The 22699-nt window shown below is 30.9% G+C and overlaps 1 protein-coding gene across 16 annotated transcripts in view; it reads left to right on the forward strand.

Annotated features, from left to right (window-relative positions):
* The window catches only part of LOC148625347 (ryanodine receptor-like), a 113296-nt gene that overhangs the window by 71717 nt on the left and 18880 nt on the right, over positions 1–22699 (forward strand). For 10 of the 16 annotated variants that reach the window (XM_088568794.1, XM_088568796.1, XM_088568800.1 and 7 more), the window contains 29 exons: positions 188–426; positions 943–1024; positions 1399–1425; positions 3280–3428; positions 3718–3898; positions 4367–4485; positions 4762–4937; positions 5434–5592; positions 6142–6159; positions 6708–6749; positions 7814–8095; positions 9562–9585; positions 11105–11161; positions 11609–11743; positions 12409–12453; positions 13390–13502; positions 14188–14281; positions 14600–14770; positions 15055–15132; positions 17564–17663; positions 18167–18246; positions 18538–18614; positions 18971–19125; positions 19452–19669; positions 19970–20074; positions 20246–20327; positions 21404–21474; positions 21781–21846; positions 22402–22481. In XM_088568794.1, coding sequence (XP_088424920.1) covers positions 188–426; positions 943–1024; positions 1399–1425; positions 3280–3428; positions 3718–3898; positions 4367–4485; positions 4762–4937; positions 5434–5592; positions 6142–6159; positions 6708–6749; positions 7814–8095; positions 9562–9585; positions 11105–11161; positions 11609–11743; positions 12409–12453; positions 13390–13502; positions 14188–14281; positions 14600–14770; positions 15055–15132; positions 17564–17663; positions 18167–18246; positions 18538–18614; positions 18971–19125; positions 19452–19669; positions 19970–20074; positions 20246–20327; positions 21404–21474; positions 21781–21846; positions 22402–22481 — 3225 coding nt within the window. The remainder of the gene's footprint in view (positions 1–187; positions 427–942; positions 1025–1398; positions 1426–3279; positions 3429–3717; positions 3899–4366; positions 4486–4761; positions 4938–5433; positions 5593–6141; positions 6160–6707; positions 6750–7813; positions 8096–9561; positions 9586–11104; positions 11162–11608; positions 11744–12408; positions 12454–13389; positions 13503–14187; positions 14282–14599; positions 14771–15054; positions 15133–17563; positions 17664–18166; positions 18247–18537; positions 18615–18970; positions 19126–19451; positions 19670–19969; positions 20075–20245; positions 20328–21403; positions 21475–21780; positions 21847–22401; positions 22482–22699) is intronic. The other 6 variants (XM_088568788.1, XM_088568795.1, XM_088568801.1 and 3 more) reach the window with 6 other exon arrangements.

The following is a 22699-nucleotide window of genomic DNA, read 5'->3' on the forward strand; positions in this document are numbered from 1 at the left end:
AACATTGTGGGCAAATGCAATATCATTCCAAGGAAACATGATGAATTTTTGAATAGGTAGTTGTGTTGCAAAAATAAAAATAGTGTTAACATTGAATTTTGGCTAGGTAATATTTTCATGATTTGCAAGATTATATATTTCATGTGCTTGTAAATTTCACAGTTTGAATTTTTATATCTTATTTAAGATCTGTTGTAAAGAATAGCCCAGAGATGGTGAGATCATCCTTAATGCCATTCTTCAACAATGCAGCAGATGATTTAGCTCAGGTTGTTGACAATCTTATGAGAGGTCGCTTCAGTCATATCAAGGGAACCATTACCAGAGGGGCTACCAGTCTAGATTACGTACACATGGTTCTACTTCCTGTCCTGTCTTCAATGTTTGATCATCTTGGTCGGAATCACTTTGGACCTGACTTAATGAGTATGTACTGAAGACTTAATATCAACCAAAGCAATCTATTTTTAGATTTCTTTGATATTTGTGAAACTTTTTTTTAAAATTTGAACAGACATTAATCATGGAAAACACAAGACTTAAACAAATTTCTGAAGAGAGAAAAATGTAAGAGAAGTCCCAAAATGGTAAAATAAGTATTAAGGATCTGATATGCTATTAACTTTTAAAAAAATATTCGAGATGGCAAAAAAAGGATTTAAGCCACCTAAGTTTAATCTAACTTCAGTAATGAACAGGCATCACAGAAGTAGGGGAGGTCAATGACTGTTTTTGTCATCAACAAACTGCTGCGGTTTTGATACCCTTCAGTTGTATTACAGGTAGTGCCTGTCTCATATTATAAATATATATGGAGTAGGGCTTTAATGAAAGATGAAACAATAAATGACAGTAAAATAATTATGCAGATTTTGCTTTGTAACAGTCCCTTCAACTATGATGAGATTTACTTTTTTAATCTTATTGTCATCTTTTTTCCAGCGAGTGATATTCAGCTAGCAGCTTACAGGATTCTAATATCACTTTATTCTTTGGGAACCACTAATTCGTCAGTTGTTGAAAGGTATAATTGAGATATATATATATATATATACCACACTGAAAATGTTTCTTTATTATTTTGGACAACAAAAGTAGGTACTAAATTGTTTGAATTAAAATTTTATGAATATGAAATGGGTTAAAGTGTTAAAAGTTATTAACAGTTTGGTATAAGTAAATAGATACTTATATTCAGAAGCAATGGTATGCATTTTTTATGATGATTTTACTGTTTTAAGATAAAATTCAATTTTCTCGAAATTTTAAATTGTGATTTTATTTTTATTTCAACCTGTAACATCATTTGTAGTACACAAGAACTTCTCAATGACTAGTAATTTGCAGCATTGCTTTTTTCTAAATAGGGAATGAATTATATATCATTATTATATACAGGGAGACCATATTGTCTGAACTTTCAAGGTAAAGCATGGTGTGGAAAACTGTAGCACCATTATTTTCCTCTTGTTTGTTAGTTCATCACTAAAATGTCAATCTTATTGCCAAGTTACAAGGCTTTGTGCATGTCAATCATATTTTAGCTATACCATTAAGGATATTAAGACATCCAATACACAAAATTTGCTGTGTATACAGGTAATTTTTTTAAATGACTTTCACAAGATTTTCACATGAATTGGGCAAATCAAATTTTTGACAGAGTGAAGTTCATGTAATTAGAATGATTTTCACATGAAGTCCATGTGAAGTGATGTGAATTTCACATGAACAATATTTGCCTGTGTAGCTTATGTAAAGGGCTTATAATGCAACACATATACATTTTTTTATAAAGAATCCCTAGCTTATTGTGAACAAGTTTATTTTGTCCTCAATAATCATGTTTACACTTAAAAACTTGATGTATAACCCCAGCATAGAACTCAAATGACCCCTAGCCTCTGGAAACAACTTTGAGATAGGTTTTCCTAATTATGAGGCAATATTGCTTTTTTTGTAAAAATCAATGATACATGACCTTACATAGTTATAAAGGCAGTGGTGGTTGAAAATCGAAAAAATACTACATGCATAATTTTGAATTTCTTACCATTTGTACAAGTTGATAAGAGTAGTTATTAATTATCTTATAAACATTGGTGTGTAACCTAGTAGAAATACGGTAAATCACTTGTGTTTTAGGGTTTATAGTTACTGCACTGAAAAAAGTAAACTTCATATCATCTTTTCAATATTTGAACTATAACATATAAATTTCCCTTTTCGAAATTTCTTTATTTCTTGATTACCCCTTCTGATATTTGCTGAAAATATTAAGACTTATTTGCAAAGCATGTGTATTATATTTTGAAGTAATAATGGCAAGAGATAATTTTAAAATATTCAAAGTTTAGAAATAGAAAACTAATTCAAAAACTTGATAAAGCCTCACTCTAATTAGATATTTTTCAGGATAAATCAGTTTGCAGGGTCGATTTTTTCCTTTATTCATCCTAAATTTTATATGTTGTTGTGTGTTAGATTTTAGAAGTACCAGTGATACTTTTCTTTAGATGATAGTTTAGAAATAGATTGTAGATCTTAATGATCCAACTTTCAATTTAGCAATTTTAGATAAAGATGTCATTGAATACATATACTAAGTTCTTTACACTATTGTTATTTGGTCTAACAGAAAAATTAATAGAAATTGGGCTAGGGTCAGGGATCATTTTTCCATGGAGGTCTAAGCATCATGACACCGAAACTGTCCTAATAATCAAATGTAGTGAATTTCTTGTCAGATAGTAAAGTATTCAGAAGATAGTTTTTGCTGAACTTGCCATTATTATTTCCTAAGTCCAATAAGCACAGTTTTGAGTTGCAGGTTTTAGTATTTTAATTTTAAATATTGATGTTTTTAGTTAAAAAAAAGGTATATTTGTGATTTTCTTTCATTTTCTGTGTATTTATGTGTATTTTGTTTTAAATGTTAAGTCTATTTGTGGCATAGATATCCAGCAAACTGGTTTATTTTTGGAAAGTGTTGATCAAATATCTATAATTTTATTGTATTGTTAAATTTGTCTTCATAGGCAAAAAAGAATGTTACTTCTTGTTAAAGATTCTTGCTCATAGTTTTTTTATACCTTGCCATTAATGCTTAAAGAAATCATGCAAAAAAGACACATGATCAAATCATGTTGACATGAACTAACAATTTAACAAAAATGATATAAAATGGTGTTCGTACTTAAAATAATGGCTTTTATTTCTGAAATGTTATATTTGGTAGTTCATGTGTAAAGAAATAAAAGAAATGTTTATTTTAAACAGACACAGGCCAGCATTAGGAGAATGCCTTGGTTCATTTGCCAGCTGCTTCCCAGTGGCCTTTTTAGAACCAAACTATAACAAATATAATAGAAACTCCATACTGTTTGGCATAGAGGGGAAGATCTCAGAACACTCTTTGGAAGCACAAGGTAATTATTATAATGTTCTAGTTAAGATGTGTAGTCTTGTCAAACTTTGAATCAATGTAGACATAAAATTTCTGTTTTGATAAATCTGTAAGTGTAACTCTGAGATTATATAGTACTTTGGGAAACATACCCATAATTTTTTTTAATTAAATAACTTACCTAAAAGCCAGAAAAATGAAAGAAATGGTGGGGCAACAATTTGTACGGATTTTATTTTATATTTAAGATGATTAATCTCAGTCAATTAAGTCTTTTGCATGTTAATTAAATTTAAAATAATTTTTCACAGAGGTCATGGATCAACTGAAAGAATGTGTGCCAGAGTTGGAAAAGATCATCACTGAAATAGCAGAACTGGCAGAATCTGGTGGGAAATATCAAGAAGCTCCTCATGTCATTGAAGTTACACTTCCTATGTTGTGTAGTTATCTCCCTTATTGGCTTGTACAAGGCAGATTGATGGCTGATGGGTATATATTGAATGTTCCTTTTTTGTATTAAAAATATATTTTAATAAATAATTGGCTATTTTGTTGCTAAAAAAAAAATTAATTGAAATTGGCGCTCGGTTCGGGCCTGAGGGCCCTCAATGGTGCCACCTACTTTTAATTTTCTTCCACCTACTTTAAAACTTATTGTGAACCCTGCTCATTTATAGCAGATGAGCTAAATGATATCAGTTGCTCTATAAGAAACCTGTAAAACATGTGTCAGTCATCAAGTATTTGAGATTTGATATTTGATTAAGAATTTTACCATTTATATGTAAAATTATTGATTGCTTGCATAAAACACATATTACATGACATGTATATGGAATTATTCCTGTTTGTGTATGGTTTGTAGCTGAAATTTAGGAAAATGTACATGACTTGGAAATTTAACAGATTCCTTTCCTGTATTATCTTTAAGAAAACTTTGTATTGTTTTCTATTCAGCTCCAACAGGGCATCAACTGTAACAGAAGAACTAATGAACACTGTTCTGAAGAACGTACTTACTCTAATCTTGAGTAACATAGGTACACTGGATGCTCCTTGGATGAACAGGATTGCTAGTATGTATGATGTAGTGTAGAGATTAAGGAGTTGGATCTTGTATTTATCAAAGAAAAATAAATTGTCTGGCTGACCAAGGGTTGTTTGTTTCTGTCTATCTACAAAATTACTTAATTGGTAGTTAGAAAGCAGCCAATGTAATGCTCAGGGTCCTAAAATGTCTTGACAACCTAGAAAATATGATATATTTTGCTTTTGAATTCAAACTTAATTATTTTAGTACCACTTTTATTATTTGTTCTTGTAAGATTAATTTAAAATTCACTATTTTACAGCACGTACCCAGCCAATTATTGCCAGCTCTACACCAGACATGATTAAGGATCATTTCCTACCAATAGCTCTCAAACTGAGAGAGAATGGTAAAGCTGTTGACATCAAAGACAAAAAGTTAGTGTCATCTAAACATGGATCAAATGATATTGCTGACCTTGAAGCTGAAGTTCAAACTGTAAGTTGAGGCGATAGCTGTTTAAATGTAAAATGTTGCAACTTTTAAAAATATGCTAAGTGGTAAATTCTTTACAGACAAAATTTTGGGTATTAAATAAAATTAAACTCACAAAAGCCAATATTTGCCTGTGTAGCTTATGTAAAGGGCTTAATATGTAACTCACATACATTTTTATGATGAATCCCTAGCTTATTGTGAACAAATTTATTTTGTGCATACAAAAGCCAAAATTAGAATATCATGAAGTTGTATGTAGCAATAGAGGGTTGATGCAGAGAATAAAATTCACAACATTCTGCTCAATGACCATAGTGATTGAAACTAAACAATTTCTAACAAGGTTCATTAAACATATATGGATACCCTATTAAGATATATATTTTACAAATCATAGCATACAATACAACAGTTATATACCACAAAAACGTGATGCAACCTAACCAATAACTTCCCTTCTGCTAATAGAAAGCTTCAAAAATTGTTAAATTTTTAGGGATACTGTACTCTGGTGAGAGACATCTATGCTTTTTACCCACTGCTGATTAAGTATGTAGACTTACACAGATCACAGTGGCTCAAGAATCCAATGCCTGAAGCTGAGGAGCTCTTCACTTGTGTTGCTGATATCTTTGGCCTCTGGTCAAAGTCATTGGTATGTTTGAAATTGTAGAGCATGTACAATGAGAATAAAAGCTTTTTGATATCCTGCAAAACTCGATGCCCCTCCCACTTTTGAGCTATTGGTTAGCTACTTGAGCAGTGCAAGTGGCTTCTGGTCTGGTAGAGATAGTTTTGAGTTATTGATTTTTTACTGCTATGCGAAAGTTTGAAGTGAAAGCTTTAATGATTTATTTTAGCTGATACTTGTTTCTTCTTAGATCAAAGAGCTACAATATTTGAAGAAACATTCGATATGTTGTCATTTTGCAAGACCTGTACTTGCACAGTTCATGGAAGCATTTTATTTAAAAAACCAAGCTCTTTTTTTCCTATGACATTTTATAATTTAGATTAGTGGTAAATTATTACAGTTCCAACATCCAGCTTACAAGCTGCCCATACTTCAAATTTTCGTTCAAATTGATAACCTAAGAATTACAATGTAACAATAAATGTTGTAGACATCCATGAATGATTCCATATCCATTGTATGCTATTAATGCATGTTTGATTGTTATCATCTCTGCATTGTTTCCTATAGTGGTCTAGTGGAAAACAGGTAAGTGAACTCAGCAATCTTTTTTATCTTATTATTGTGGAGTTGGTCAAATATATGTAAGTTTATCTGTGTTTTTTTTAGCTTATTTTTTTTAAACTTGAACACATGAAAGAATAGTTTAGCTTTGATATTAAAAAAGATGTTTTTTTTTTTCTTTTATGAACTGCTTTTTATTTGGAAAGGTCATTCTCTTGCAAGTAGTGATATGTCTGTGATACTAAGGTATATTGTATATATTGATGGAGAATTAGCATTAGATATGTAGATGCGCACTAAGCAAGGTAATCATTGCTGGATGCTGTGAAAACAGGTAATCAAACTTCAGGATTTATTGTTAACCAATGCCAGTGGGGGTTGGTAAGGAAGTACTACTCATTTAGCTCACTTGCAGTTACAGTTTATTTATTTCTTCTGTCACATTTATTTGAAGTAAAGATCACTTGTTTTAGGTCTATCTTATAATCAACAAAGGAGAATAAGTTTCTAAAAATTTTATTTGTTGTGGAGGTATATTATGTGTGGTTATATATATTATATCTTGATTTTAGCGTCTTAAGGAATCTCAACATCATGATATAAGGAGAATAACGGTATAGATTTAATGCAGTACAGATAGTTTGAAAGGCTATGCATTATGCAGATAATATAATTCTGCTATGGCCTATGTTTGTATAATAATTCTTTACAACAATAGGGCTTTTTCTTGATGCTCTTTGTAAAAGCTGCATTGTGGTAATGGCTTTTCTGCTCATTCTTTTATTCATATTTACTGTTCCAATAATGATATTTCATCTTCTTTAATTATTGAATATAACATTAGTAAAAAGAGGTAGAAAAAATCCTATAAATCTAATGGTTATGGAAATATGAAAGTATTTTATAACCTTCTTAAAGCTTTGTTAGTATTGTTTCATTGAAATGCTAATTCAGCTTTTTTGAGGAAAAAAAAAAATTAAAATTGTTTTAGTTTTCTTAAAACTACATATACTAAATTTATTTCTTTTCTAACTGGGTTTGATGCTTTTTCACTTAAATTACTTTCTTTGTAACTGTCATTGTGGGTTTGGTATATTTAACTTGTACTATTGTGTAATTTCTGAGGAACATTGTCATAGTGTGTAATACAATGTAAATGTACAAACATTTTCTACTATACCATTTATGTATTTGCCTTTGCTGTGTTTAAATTTTATGCATCTACTCGTCAGGCTAATTTGAATTATCTTAAATTACATATATTTTGCATGTGATATTAAGCATTGCATTGCAGAATTCAATCGTTGAAAGGTTAAATCAAGTGAACAGTAGATTTGTCACACATGACACTGTATAGAAATGCCTGAAGTTACACTGTAAAATAAGTTTTTATTTTTGCAAAGTAGACCCCTTAGTGCTTAATCTCTTATCTTGCTATACATCATATTGGTAGTTACTGATATAGTTTAGAATATTTGTTTTATTCAAGATATTATTTTTTAAGTCTTTATTAATACATGTAGTTGAATTAATATTTTCTATTTTGACCTATTATTTTTAGAGATGATACCTTCTATAACAGAACTAAATTGGTGATATTACCAGGTTAATTATTCTTTATTAACATAGAGTGTGAATCAAATTATTTTTTCATGATTATCTCTCTTCCTTTCTTCAGATGTTTAAAAGAGAAGAACAGAACTTTGTCATGGCAAATGAAATTGACAACATGGCCCTTATTATGCCTAGTCAATCAAAGACTGTTAAAATCCCACAATCTGAACTACAACCTGAAGGTACTACAGTGAAGAAAGCTTCTAAGAAGAGAGAAAAGAAGAGACTTGAACCACATAACAGTTTAAATGTGGCTTGTTTAAAGAGACTTTTACCAATAGGATTGGCTTTCTTTAGTGGAAGAGAGCAGGAACTGCTTCAACAGGCTAAACAGAAGTTAATTGATGTAAGTATTGACTCATTGTAATAGTTTTTTTTCATATTTATGGAATGTAAGCCATTATAATAAGTTTTTCAAAGGGAGATAACCCACCAACACCCGACAACCTGGTTGGCAGTCTTATTTGGGGAAAGGGAAATCTGTAAACATTTTTTTCGGAAACTTATACCATTTTCACTTTGATAAGTACCAGAATGGTTTAAAAGTACCGCATCCAAGTACTTACCGTGGCTCTGATAATTTGAATATTTTAGTTTGAAGTCTACTACTGTCCATTGCTCCAATTTGACAGTAAACCAGTCTGTCGGATGACAAATTTATAGTAAGTTACTCCCCTTTGCTTAAAATCTTAAGAAAAGAAACAAAAGTCGGGAATATGAAAAAAGGACTATCATATTTTCTTTTTAGATAATGCATTGTATGGCAGATGGAAATTAGTGGGAAAATTTGGTGTATTTTTTTCTTTAATTGGCAGGTAGACTTTGCCAAAATTATTTGACATCTAGATCATTTCAACATATTTGCTTTTTGATGCAATCAAAATGCAAAACTATACAACTGATTTTCTACTTTTACTAGTCTTATAGCAAGTAGTACAAAGGTTCTAACCAAAAATCCTAGGGGGGGTCATTAATGAAAAACAGGCATTAGACAGGTAACCTTACAAATTTGGTATCATGACTTCTACTTTTGTTATCCAAAGCCTCAGACTAGTTGCAAGGATTCAAACTGCTTAAAATAGCAGTACATGTAGTATGATAAAATGGCCAGTTAACAAGTACTTTGCAAATTCTTGACAAAATAGATAAGAATTATTTAATGATTGTAATACCTGGCAAATGTAATGTAAGTTAATACTTTTTGTAGTTACCTGCTATACAATGCCATATAGTCTTGAAACATGCTATAAAATAGACAGTTGCTATGTGTATATATATATATATATATATATAAGTGCTTTTTATGATGTCATGTGTGCGTCAAATTGTAGCATTATTGTGCTTTATGATTTTTTTAATTGTTATATGTATGATGAAGGTAATTCTGCAAAAGTTTTTGAAATTAAGACAATCTCATTTAATGGAAAATAATAAGGGAATCATGTCAGTTATTATTAATTTTAACATTAGCAATGAGATGTAGAATAACTTAATCAGTAGAAATTCTACATTGAAATCTGTCTATACTGTTTATATGTTAATAGTCTTGCAACTCTTTAATTTTCACAGATTTAAAACATAATAATGTATACTAATTGACATTAAAAAGATTGGATTAGACAAATTTCTATGTAAAAAAAAAATTGCTAGTTTTATTTTTGTACTAGAGCTAAATTCAGTCAAATAATAGGTTTACTCTGGGTTAAACTAAGGGCTCTGTATAGACTGGTTTCATGGTTGTTCAACAAGTAACACAATCATCATTTAATACACATTAAAATCATAGTAGAACATAAATATTGGTTATTTCAGAGTTTTGCTGAAGAAATGCTAATGGTACAATGTTTTGTTGCGTTTTGTTTTATTTTGCTGTTTGTTTTCATTTTGAAATTCATTGATGCTTTGTCTGGTCTATTTGTATATTTTTTATTCAAAATGGCAAAATTTACGTTTTTTGTGTCTAAATGTGTTGCACTAATTTAAATGATTACTGTATGAAAAGAATAAATATAACCACCTTTCACTTTCAGTATCTTATTGGGTCAATATTATCTTTATCAATTTAAACTGATTTCTAAAATCAGCATCCTGTTGCCATAAAGGGGCCAGTTGTATACTTCTCAATGAATTTCAATTTTGTTTATCTGTGTTAATATACTGTGCATTATTTTCAAATAAAAGAAGCATGTTTTGGTGGAAGGACTTGAAATTTTCATTTTGGTGTAAATGAAAGGAGAATTAATCAGAAAGATGTTTTTAGATGAAAATTGAAAATTGTAAATGTACAGTATATATAATGTGTATTGTTAATAGAAAGTGTGCATGAAAAACTGTTTATTGAACAAATGAATTCTTAGTCATTCACTTCTTAAAATAAATCTTAGCCATATGAAATCAGCCAGCTATAAGTTAAATAATGCATTTTGTTGTTTAAGGGAGCCCTTATAATTGACCTACATTTAAAAAAAAACAAATTATTACAGAAGTTTTATATTGTTGTTTTGAATGACTAAGAAATCTCATTTGTAATTGATTATGGAGTTTTTTTTTCCATGCTTTGATTTTTTATGTTCAAAATCAAATTGTGTGAACAGGTCACATGAATGTCAATGTAGTTATTAGAAACACAGAGTTTTTTTATGAGTTACTGTGAAACAAACACACTTTGTCAATGAACTTTTGAATTGAGTATAAGCATGAGTTTAATTACACAATTTCATTTTTCTTCAATTAAATAAGTTTTGAATGATTTATAAGTTAAACATGTGGATTTATATATTGGTTTCCTTAATAATCATGGGTGGATCCAGAGATTTTGAAAAGATTTGGTTTAAAGAGGTTACTGTCCATGCTATTATTTGCTAAATTTTGACAAACTTTTGCTCCAGATTAACAAAATTTTCCATGAAAAAGGGAGGCTTAGACTCCTTGAAACCCCTGGATCTGCCACTGACAATTATCAGTATTTTGGGTTTCAGAAGCTGTAATGGTTCATTATAGTTTTATACAAAAAAAAGTGAACTAAATGAAATTGTTATAATTTGCATACATTTACATTTACTTCTAAAATTAGATAAGATTAAATTCCACAATGAAATCAGTAGTAAGATTTAGATAATATTTTTTGGTGTTAAGTCTTGTTGAATGTATATTTAGTTTATTTCTGAAACATTTTTCGGGTGCTCTTCGTTGATGTCATGATACTAAATATAGGCATTCTGTAATACCATTGTAAGTTGTTTCCCTGGAAAATAAAGGAAAAAAGGCAAATTTAGAGACTATGTGTATAATATGTTGAAACAGTTTATGCATCATGTATACATTGTTTTTTTAAGTGAATTTGGTTATTTTATAGGAGTCTGAAGCTGATATTGAAGACTTCCTTCTAAAGAGTCTTGAAGTGGAAGAAGGGGTAATAATTTATTAAGAAAAATATTTTTTTCATGAAGTCTTGGTTGTTAAATGATAATTTTTACAGATATTTAAAAATATCAGTTTTTTGGAAGAGAATGATTTAAAAATTTGATTACAAGATGAACCAACTTTCATAGTTATCAAGGACTATGAAAAATACCCCAAATTCTGTTATCCAAGAAAGATACATGCCATTCCTGCGATAACCATGAAAATTCTTGCAAATTTTTTCACTTGACAGAATTTGCAAAAGTTAACAACAGAAAAATGTTTCAACTTACAATTTTAAACTTTTCAGTTACCAAAATTTCTAAAAGCAAGTGTGCAATGTCATGTCCTGCATCTAGCCTATATACCATTCATTAGTGTTCTATTATATTGAAAGATCAAGAAAGACATTGTTAAATCAAGAAATCTATTGACATTAATTTTCTTGTCCTTTCAGCCAACTGACGAAGCTGTAAAATGGCAAAAAGTTTTATACCGTAAAATTGGTGGATCTACAGATACACAACTGGATCAGAACAAAGTTATTGACAGAATATTGTCCATGGCCAAGGTCATGCATGGACTTCATACTGTAAGGGAAAAGAATACACTTTATCTGTTGTAATAATTTTGTATACTTACCTTTAAACGCCATTTTTTGACTATCCTTCATTTCTTTCTCTTTTTTTTTTTTAAGTGTTATATTTTGGGTTTTCTAGTAAGAAAAGGCTTTTTATAGGGTGTATATTGTGATGGAGGTATCTGTCCTTACTTCCTTCATTCCGTTATGCAGAGGGGGCCCATCTCCTACACCTCAAAATGAAATTTGATGCAACTTGCACAGAATCTTCATTAAATATTTCCATTGTGCACCTCCTATGTCAAATTTTGATATAAATAATGTGGGGCTTTGTCATTTATAAATATATAATATTATAAGGCCTGAAATAATAATATTAATTAAATATTTGTATAGGGATATCAACCTTAATCACGTCATTTCCCTGACACATTAAAATTATATTCCAGTATGACAAGTATGTAGACCAATCATTTAGGATTAAGCCAATCAGTGTCATTTATTTTGATTTTACACCATTAATCATGAATCTAATTGGTTGACATCTAGATAGAAATTTTTTGTTGTTATCTTTTATATTTTCTGTTGATATTTATTTATGTTGTTAGACCTTTATGTTGTATGTACTTAAGAAATCTAGATACATGTAGATACATGTTAATTTGATTTATCTTTAGTTCGACCAACTGAGAGATGAAATTGATTGGATTTATCATCACACTGTATGTAGGCATTAACACCTCTCGAATGCCCCTCCCATCGTAGAATTTAATGTGACGTTGCCCCTCCCATTATAGAAAGTTACTAGATCATGTTGTTTGAATTCAGATAGATGTACACTCCACGGTTTTGTGGAGTAGCTTAGTTGTGTTTGAGGAGTGACCAATGGCTAGACTGCTATTTTATGTACACCATGAATATTTTCAGTTAAACATTATTGATGTACTAATGTAGAAAGTATCACTTAAACTAACTAGTTTTTATGTAAAGTGAAATGACCAGTTACTGAAGCTTACTAAAACATATTATCTCTCTAGTTCATATTGTTGATAAAATATCTTAAAGTGTAAAAAAAAAATTCCTTAAAGGCTTTAATTGCAGCATGCAGAACATAGATGATAATTGATATCCAAGGCTTTACTTTTATACTGGAGAATTGCTCATTGCTTGCATGAATGCTAGCTTTGGAAATTGATATAAAGAGTTCTTAGAATAAGAAGTAGACTGAAGTGTTCTGTCTTGCTTTTCTTTCAATAAAACAGGATTCATTGAAAATAAAATAGAATTAGTTTACAGTACAACTATGTAATAAAGTGATCAATTATTCACCATAACAAAGCATGACTATATTCTTAACTTCTTGAATTACTATGATAGGATAGTGATTAGTGTCTCATATTTAAGTATAAGTACTTGTATTTCTTGTCCAAATATGATTCACCTGAACAGACATAAACATATCTTGCTTCACCATTAACATAATGCTTTTAAATAATCTGAATGATACCATTCAGCTCGTAGCTTTTACTTTTAACTATCTATTTTCCTTACTATTAAAAAAACTATTAGAAAGCCAAAAGAAAAGTCATCAGTGAAGGAATCCTTATTTATTTTTGTTATGGTGACCTATTTCTTATTCTTTTATATTAAAATAATAGGTTGAGCATCCCTCCTCATCTCACAAGAGTGCTTGGCGTAAAGTTATATCAACCCAGAGGAAGAGAGCTGTCATGGCCTGTTTCAGAATGGTGCCATTACATAGTCTACCCAGGTAGGTTGTTATATTTAATAGCCATTTTAGCTGTAGTAAATTAAAAAAATTATTGCAATGTTTTTATTATTGCAAAAAATAAGACAAAATTGCAATAATTAAACATTGAGCTTTAAAGGTAGTGAGACGTTTTCTAAAATTCACAGCAGATTAAATTCCTTTTTTGTCTCATTTACAAAACTGCAATGATTAATGCATGCAATAGTTTCTTAATTTATAATATAGAATTGGAACTAAGGGGTATTATCTGTATATCTTAAGCAATGGTTGAACTGAAAGGTAGGTTTCATGGATTGCAAACACAATGAACCACTCTAAACAAATATGGTACTTACTTCATATAATCAATGACTCCAATTGTAACGGGAGAGCATGATTTGACTTACAAAATTATACTCTGCCACCAAGGATCGAACCTTAGACTGCTTGGTGACATGCCAGTGACAAACTGATTTTGCTAAAAAATTGATCCTGTAGCCAAGTCAATTAATTAGTTATTTAATTCTCACTATGTACTACAGTGCAGGTAGGCCATCCTGCCACACAATCAATTTGATTCAGGTCAATTTTAAACTTTACATTTCCTTCTCAATATCTGAACTTTATTTTGCAATGGTAAGTTGGAGTGCAAGAATCAGAATTCCAGAGGAGTTTTAATGTAATTTTTTTTTGGTGTTTTTTACAGACATAGGGCAATAAATCTATTCCTCAAGTCATACAAGGTACAGTGGTTAGAGACAGAAGAGTATGAGAAGAAAATACTTATAGAAGATGTCACTGTAAGTGCTCACATCTTTATGTTCTATATATAGATAGAGAGTCTAAGGATTCTACTAATTAATAAACTTAATAGGTTGTCATTAAATAACTTTTCTGTACAAATAAATAACTATACAAATTTAATTAGTTTGCAAAACAGTAAAAAGGTCTTTAAAAATCTTCAGTTATTTATGGTTAACTTGTAAGGGAAGTTTTAAAATAATTGTCATTTATTAAGGGAAGATCTGTTCTTACCCATGAACATATTCATTATAAGTGCTGCAAATGTCAAAGATTCTGGCTTTGCACTACAATACTTTTGTTCTTCCATTATTCAGAAATCTGATGAGACTGAAGATGAAGTTGAAAAGAAAGAGGCTGATGAGGATGAAAAACCTGATCCCCTTACACAGCTGATCACCTGCCTGTCGAGAGCAGCTACAAAGGAACAACAGGGCAGCTTACCGGAGGATCCTATCTACATGTCATATGCCCAGATCATGGGACAGGTGAGTCATCTTTTCTAATTTCTGAAAAAATTAAAATTAAAAACTACTGCCATTGGTTATCTGTTATTTATAAAACACATGTTAGTGCAGCATACTTTTCAGTGTTTAAGAGTCTTCGTACATGTATATTATTATTTTGTTTCAGATTAATCATTTTAGGGCTCATTTTGACCTTTTCTCTGATGACTGAGGACTAGAAAATTTCTGTTTATGCTTTTAACACTTAATGTTTAAAAAAAAACACCAAACTTCTAATAAAATACACATCATTTATTCATATTCAGAGTTGCCATGGTGAAGACGAGGATGATGATGATGATGATGGTGGAGGTGATGAGGAAGGACCTGGTTCCTCCTTCCAGGTAATATTAACTTCCTCCTACTATTGGACAACCATAATGTTAAATTCCTCCCACTAGTGGAGCACTGTTTGATGGTGCTTTTGTAGGTTGCTTCTGTGAATGTGCTTGCTAAAGGCATTGGTGATCATTCAGATATGTTTTGATTGTTTTACTAATAGAGTAAAATTAATTGAAGCTGTAATGGTTTATACAACAAACTTTTTATCAGCATGAAAGTTAACTCTTTGGAGCATTTATTTTACTGTCTATTTCACTAATATGTAGATAGGCCTAAACACTGTACCTACAAAATTTTAATCTTTCAGTTTTACTGTTTCAAACTCTTCTTTAAGTTTTAACTTATTTGTCCACAACTCAAATATTAAGATATTTGCTTTGCACTGCTGCACGTCTAACTTGACTTTGATGAAAGCGTCATAAACAAAATCAATTCTTTAGTCTGCTTAATTCTTAAATTCAGTGATAAAATATGAAAAAAAATATGTAAGAGGGTTGATGTTACTTGTCTTGCGTACATATTTTTATGGTGGATCAACATTTTTGTTAAATTATTTTTTTTTATATCAGGAGATTTTTTAGATTTTCTGAGAATAAAATTATGTGAAGGCAGTCACAATTTTTTTTCTTATGAATATCTAAATGTTTTAACACCAAAGCCTTTTTAATAAGTGTTTAAATAGAACACTTTTCATACATACTATCATTAATTCTTTTCTTGAATGAAGAAGTAAGGCATTTTGTTTTTTAGCCCTTTTTACATTTTAGTCATTAGTGCTGTTTAAGAGATTTTAAGAGATATATAATAAAAGGCATTTTTGGTTCAAATCTAGATTGGCTAATCATTTCTTTTAATTGAGTGTCATGGAGGTGGGTTTTATTCACCAATAATGAGCAGTACTATTTATATTATAGAAGTATAACATTGCATTGAGGATGATAAAGTCACTTTTCTTGTCTTCTTTATTGCATTTTCTTTTCCATTTGAATGCAAATCTATCAGTTGCACATGGAAATTCTCAAGGTACACTGGAAATACATGTCCCCCATAGATAGAGCATGTATCCTCAGTTTTCTTTCCATTACTCATTCTCACTCTTTAGCTAGTGCATGTTTTCCATCTTAGTAGCATTGTAGACAAGTTAATATACTCTGTGTCAGAAGGAAACAGTTTTCAACATTACCAGTCCATTTCTGGGTAGTTTTGTATCAGTCTTGTAAGAATCATGCAAATTCTGTAATAAGTGATACACCCCAAAAAAGATTACACATTTTTATTTTTGTTATTAAGGTGCTTTATAGGTCTATATGATGAAATGTAGAATCATTTATTCCGAACTGTTTGCTGTTAGGAGATAATTCACAATGAAAATCCAATGGTTTCTACTACTGTATTTTAGTGTCATTTACAGTTGCCTGAATATAGCGGAAATATTGCTGCTTGGGCATTAAACCCCAATAATCAATTAATCGGTCATTTACAGAGATATCTCCTTTAATTTTGAATTCTACAGTACTTTCTGTATATTCTTTATATCTGTTTTGAACATGGATTACATGAAAATCCACATGTTATTTTTTGGTTTATTTAAGCATTTTAAACAAAATATGGAGGCTTTCCAACCATGTATCACATTTTGCATGATTCTTAACTGGAGTGCTACTTAAAACATGTCCAATCCATTGTCATTTGTTTGCATTGCTATGTAGACGAACACTCTCTTTACCTTGTAACGAGCACAGCACTGCTTCAATGTATTTAGATCTTGTTATATTTAAATATTAACTCAGTATGGTACACTAAATAAAAGCATTCAAGATATTTTATACATTTCAAGTTCTCACCTCATGTTGTAGATAGGGTGTCATGCAAGTTGAATGTAAGATTTCTTTAGATAGGGATAATAAACTGTAGGATAGTAATTTGAGAATTTGAGAGAGTTATTTTGGTGTGCTGGTGATGCAGGGGTTCAAATTTACCTTCAAGAGTGGAAATTTCCTTGACTCTTCCAGGTTTTCAATTTTTAAGGAAAAAAGGTCCTCATGAGTTTCAGTTGAAAAGGTTTAAGGTTCAGGATTCAGGTAAATGAAATTTCAAATGACTTAGGTCAGAAATTTAGGTTCCTGGACCTCAGACCAACTCTTTAATTTGAAACCCTGTGATGGGGGTTACAGGTGAAAAAAAGATGTAAGTTAATTCATATATTGTTAACAATGCTGTAAAACAGGATTTGGAATGGTTGATGCTTAGTGGAATCTTAAGAGCATGAGAAGAAGGGATTAAGTTAAAAAAAACAACTGAATCATGCAAAACATTATAATTAACAGCCCCAAATTTTCAAATGTAAAATGCCAATTCTGCTATAATGGTAGTGAAGTCAGAGGAAATTTTGACATTTTGAAGTAATTGATATGTTTCATCATCCTTTTACAGGAACAAGAGATGGAAAAACAGCAGCTTCTGTTTGAACAGTCCCGATTGGCTGATCGTGGTGCAGCTGAAATGGTTCTTCTTTACATTAGTGCATGTAGAGGTAAGTCAGATTTCATGGCAATATGTAGCTCAATCTTTACATGAACAAACACATTTTTAAGAAAAACTACTGACATGTGGCTAGTTTGCTACTTTGAGTACTTGAAAGTATAGGAAAAATAGTTCAAATTGCAGAATATGATTATGCTGTACATATTTCTTCTTTTACTCAAGTATAACAAAAAATAGGATAACATTGTGGAGGTAGACCAAGGGTAAGGGACATAAATCATTGGAACATTTGTATTCAGCATTTTACATCAATCTCATGCAAGCATCGAAGTAACTTGGACTGATTTCATTCTGTTTCAATTGAATGCTTGATAGACTCTGGTGAAATTGAATATGACGCAAACATATCACTGATTTCAAGAGTTGTGTCCCTTACTTGAGGTCTACCTCCTTAAGTGCTTATAATGCTGCACAGGAATGATTGGTGCTAAACAATTTTTAAATAGCCATAAATTCACAAATAGCTTAGTAAATGATTTTTAAATATTACAGGTGTACAGAGTCAGATGGTACAGGATACTGTTGAACTTGGTATCTCCTTGTTAAGGGGAGGTAATACTGAAGTCCAAAAGGTAAGTAGCTACTAATCATTGATTCTATTCGCTCATGGCACATTGAAGGATGAAGTTGTAAGACATATTATTATTTTTTCAAATTTTGAATGTATTTTTCTTTCACTAGTGAGCATTAACATCTGTGGTATTGTAATAGTGGAACAAAAAGCTTAAAACTTTAAATTAGTATTGTAATTTGATATTTATTGATTGAAAAGTTAAAGTTCAATGTCTCTACATATGAGACTGCGTTTTACTTGGTATGCCTAAAATTTTCATACATTTTCTTTTTCTTTTTTTCTTCTTTAGAACATGTTGAAACACCTGAAAGACAAGAAAGATGTAGGATTTTTCACATCTCTTTCTGGACTCATGCAGTCTTGCAGGTAAACTGTTAGCTGAAGTGACAACTCAATTGATATAATTAGTGTTGTTTGTCTTTTAACTGATGCATGTATTGATATCAAAATTGTTCTGTAATTGAGTTTGCTTTTTATTAAGTGAATAAATAGTAAAGGCTAATCCTTTACACTACAAAAGTTTGACTTTTTACTTGCTTCATCAATGGTGAAAGCTGGTCTTTTAGACACCTAACTGTATCTGTTCTCCGTCGCACATAAATGGTACCTACTTCGTATGATTTTACCTTTTGGCAAATCAAGAAAATCAGTTGCCACATATATAAGTTTTATAACAATAATTGTTTTTGCTATTTATCAGTAAGAAATTCTAATAATTACAGTGTACTTGATCTTGATGCCTTTGAGAGGACAAACAAAGCTGAAGGCCTTGGAATGAGCTCTGATGCTAATGCAGGGGAGACAAATCTTTATGATGCTGACATTACCTGTAAACTGTTCAGATTCTTACAACTACTCTGTGAAGGTCACAATGCAGGTAAATTGAAAGCTAACATGGAGTGGATTTAAATATTGTCAAACTACAGTACCTCAAAGCTTTACACTAGAAATTTCATTCTTCGAATAACATAAGTTTCAAAGATTCATTAATTATTTGAATATTTACTGGACAGATTGTAATAAGTTTTTTTTCAAATATTTTTATGGAACTGTTGTTCATAAATATGGAAAATAACATACTTGTAACTTTGATATTGTACAACTTTCATAGATCTGAATATCATGTGGTGATTGTTTTAGAAGTGTTTTTTTCTAGTACTACCATTGTATCTAGTTTACAATCATTTCATCATCCTCTTTCAGAGTTTCAGAACTACCTGAGAACTCAGGCTGGTAACAATACAACTGTCAATGTAGTCATCTGTACTGTTGACTATTTACTGAGACTGCAGGAGTCTATCATGGACTTTTACTGGCACTATTCTGGGAAAGAGACCATAGACCAGCCTGGCAAGGAAAGTTTCTGTAGGGCCATCAAAGTGGCTAAACAGATCTTCAGAAGTCTTACTGAATATATACAGGTGGGTTTACTCTTAGGAAGTTTTTGGATGAATTATTGTAGATATCTGAATCTAATCTGTGCCAATATGATCAATATGAAAATTTTCATGAAGATTTTGAAAAATAGAAAAGAAGAAGCAAAGTAGATGTATTGGCCGTATTTAACATAAAGTACCGTAATTATGTTACTGGAGGAATTTCTTTATATTAAATATTCAAGATTTTGTTTGATAAATTTTACTGTTCATAATTTTTTTTTATTAATGTCCTTGTTTCTGAATTTTGTACAGATGCATTAATAATGTTCTTTTTATGTTTAGGGACCTTGTGCTTTGAATCAGTTAGCCTTGGCACACAGTAGGTTGTGGGATGCTGTTGGAGGTTTCCTGTATATCTTCGCTCACATGCAAGACAAATTATCCAAGGTATGTTTACATTTTAACATAGTAATAACCTACATAGCTAACATGATTTTAATGTATGGATAATGGTGTTCAGATAGAAAGGTGATTTGAATAGAGAAAGTGAAGAATATATTGCATTGATCTATGCCAAAATTCTAAGTTATAGTTAACTGATCCATTGTACATTTACAGGACTGTGACCAGCTGGAACTCCTGAGAGAATTCATGAAACTTCAGAAAGAAATGATGATAATGTTGTTGTCTATGTTGGAAGGTAGATAACTCTGATACATTTACAGTGAAACTTCTCCAACCGGACCCTCAAAAAACCTTTCAAACAGGCCATTAACAAAAGTCCTGGCTGATATACCTTAAAACCTGTGTTTTGTCTTCAATAGACTGGCCACTCCCTAAAACCGTACATCAGCTGTCAATCAATGTGATCTATACCCAAGCCAAAATGATAAACAGGTGAAATTATTAAAATTTATTTACAGGTAGTTTACTGAAACAGAACAAATGATTAATTACCATCAATAGCCCTTTGATCTTTAAAACACATTCTTTCAAAACTGTGAACATTATTTTGTTGGCAGTACCGTTTGCAAGATCAAACCATATACAAATGATGCAAGCTTTGAAATGTAATTAAAAGCCCAAAGTTTTGAATTGGCAATAAACATTCCTCGGCCAGCAAACTGACAACGTATAGGATTATAGAACACATAAAAGGAGACAACTCTTTGAATGCATTGCTATTTTTTTCACAAAACTTGCCACCCCTATAAACCTACCATTTCCTCTTGTCCCAGTGGTGGCTGGTTTGGAGAAGTTTCACTCTACTTCTTAGATCTAAAAGAGGTTTTTCACTTTCAGATCATAAGATGATATATGGATTTTGAATGACAATAGTTTCAAAGATTTTGATAATTTTTTCCTTTCTATGGGTTTTTGTAACATGTTAAACATTAGAAACACATTAATATTAAAAGGGGAGAAAGGGAAGCAGGCATTTTACAAGCAACTATGCGGGTGTTTCTAAAATGCAGAGGATGCTAACCTTACCACTGCACGTGGTCCATGCTCCCAGTTTTTAGTGGAGTCCAGGTTGCTTATTTACTTTAGTTTCTTAATACATGTTATTTTGGTATTTCATGTTCTTTTTGTGTTTCTATTTTTCCTGTCTAGTCTTTATCCTAGGAATATATTCTTTTGATTACCGTTTGAATCTTTGTTCCCTTGATTACTCTTCCATTGAATAAAAAATGTGTTCATGTATTTTCTATGTTGTAACAACTAGTTGTTCCAACTTTTTATGCATATTTATTCACCTATAAATTAAATTTTTAGGCAATGTAATGAATGGACCAATAGGAAAACAGATGGTTGACACACTAGTGGAATCCTCTGCTAATGTTGAGGTTCGTCAGAGTCTATAATTAGTGAAATATTTATCAATTTTATACTGTGTCTTAAGCTGTAAGGTTTTAGGCATAAGTTATTGTATTTGAGAATTTTTGTCTTAAATATTGTTTCTCTTGGGAAACAGTTAGTGTTTGATGCAGTGTTTGGGTTTCAAGAGAAATTAACCAGTGTATTTTCAAGTCTAGTGTTCTATGTGACTATTATATCTAAATATTGAATTCACTGCTAGATTTTTTAGATTTTTTGTCAGATGCAGGATCCAATGCTTTTTGTTGCTTAATTTAGATGTAAATTATTTTCAGATGATATTGAAATTCTTCGATATTTTCCTGAAGATGAAGGACTTGACATCATCTGAAGCATTTCTGGTAAGCCATCTATGTAAAGCATTGGTTCCATCAGATAATCTGGAAACTTTTATCAACTGCCTTTTACTGATTTGTTACATGTGTAGACTGAAATAATTTCAGAATTTCATTTAGTGTGCTATACATGATTGAGGTTATTTCTTCATAGACAAACACAGATATAGCAGTCATTGCCTAAACGAATGGTGATGATTTAATGATTGTAAAATTTCATGACTTCATTTCAAAATGGCTTGTATAACTGGAATTATATCAAGTCTTTTTTTCAAACCCCTTGTTAGACATTTGAACCCCTCATTTTTTACAAAAAATGCAAACAAAATAAGTACCCACTGAATTTTCATATTATGTGCCATAAAACAGATTATGTTTTCAGATACTAAAAACAAATTATTCATATCATTGATGTTGGTTTTTAGCAGTCTTTCATTTTCCCGTTTCTGTAGTCCTCATGGAAATGGCAAATTTCAGAACAAAATTAAATGTACCAGCTGTACCATATTCTATAACACTTCCATATTCAATAGTTCTATCTTATTTTGCTGATCATTATAGGAATTTGATACAAACCACGACGGCTACATATCAGCCAAGGAATTCCGTAAAGCAATGGAGGGTCAGAAAATGTATTCACGGTGTGTAGGAAGTTATTGTTTTATTGTGGTGATAGTTGTCTATCTAGTGAAGCAAAAGTCTTGTTAGAATTGAATAAACTAGACTTTGACTCTCTTTATACTTCCAAAGGTGTGGTATATTTTTTCATTTCTAGATTTATTTGTTGTCAGTAAAAAAAAATTAAGTTCTTGAATAAAACTGTAAAGTATAAATAGTCTTGGATTGATTGCTTTGGTTT

The sequence above is a fragment of the Perna viridis genome, chromosome 2 (assembly GCF_037379345.1).
Source record: "Perna viridis isolate PV_CMFRI_1.1 ecotype Kerala chromosome 2, ASM3737934v1, whole genome shotgun sequence".
NCBI lineage: Eukaryota > Metazoa > Mollusca > Bivalvia > Mytilida > Mytilidae > Perna > Perna viridis.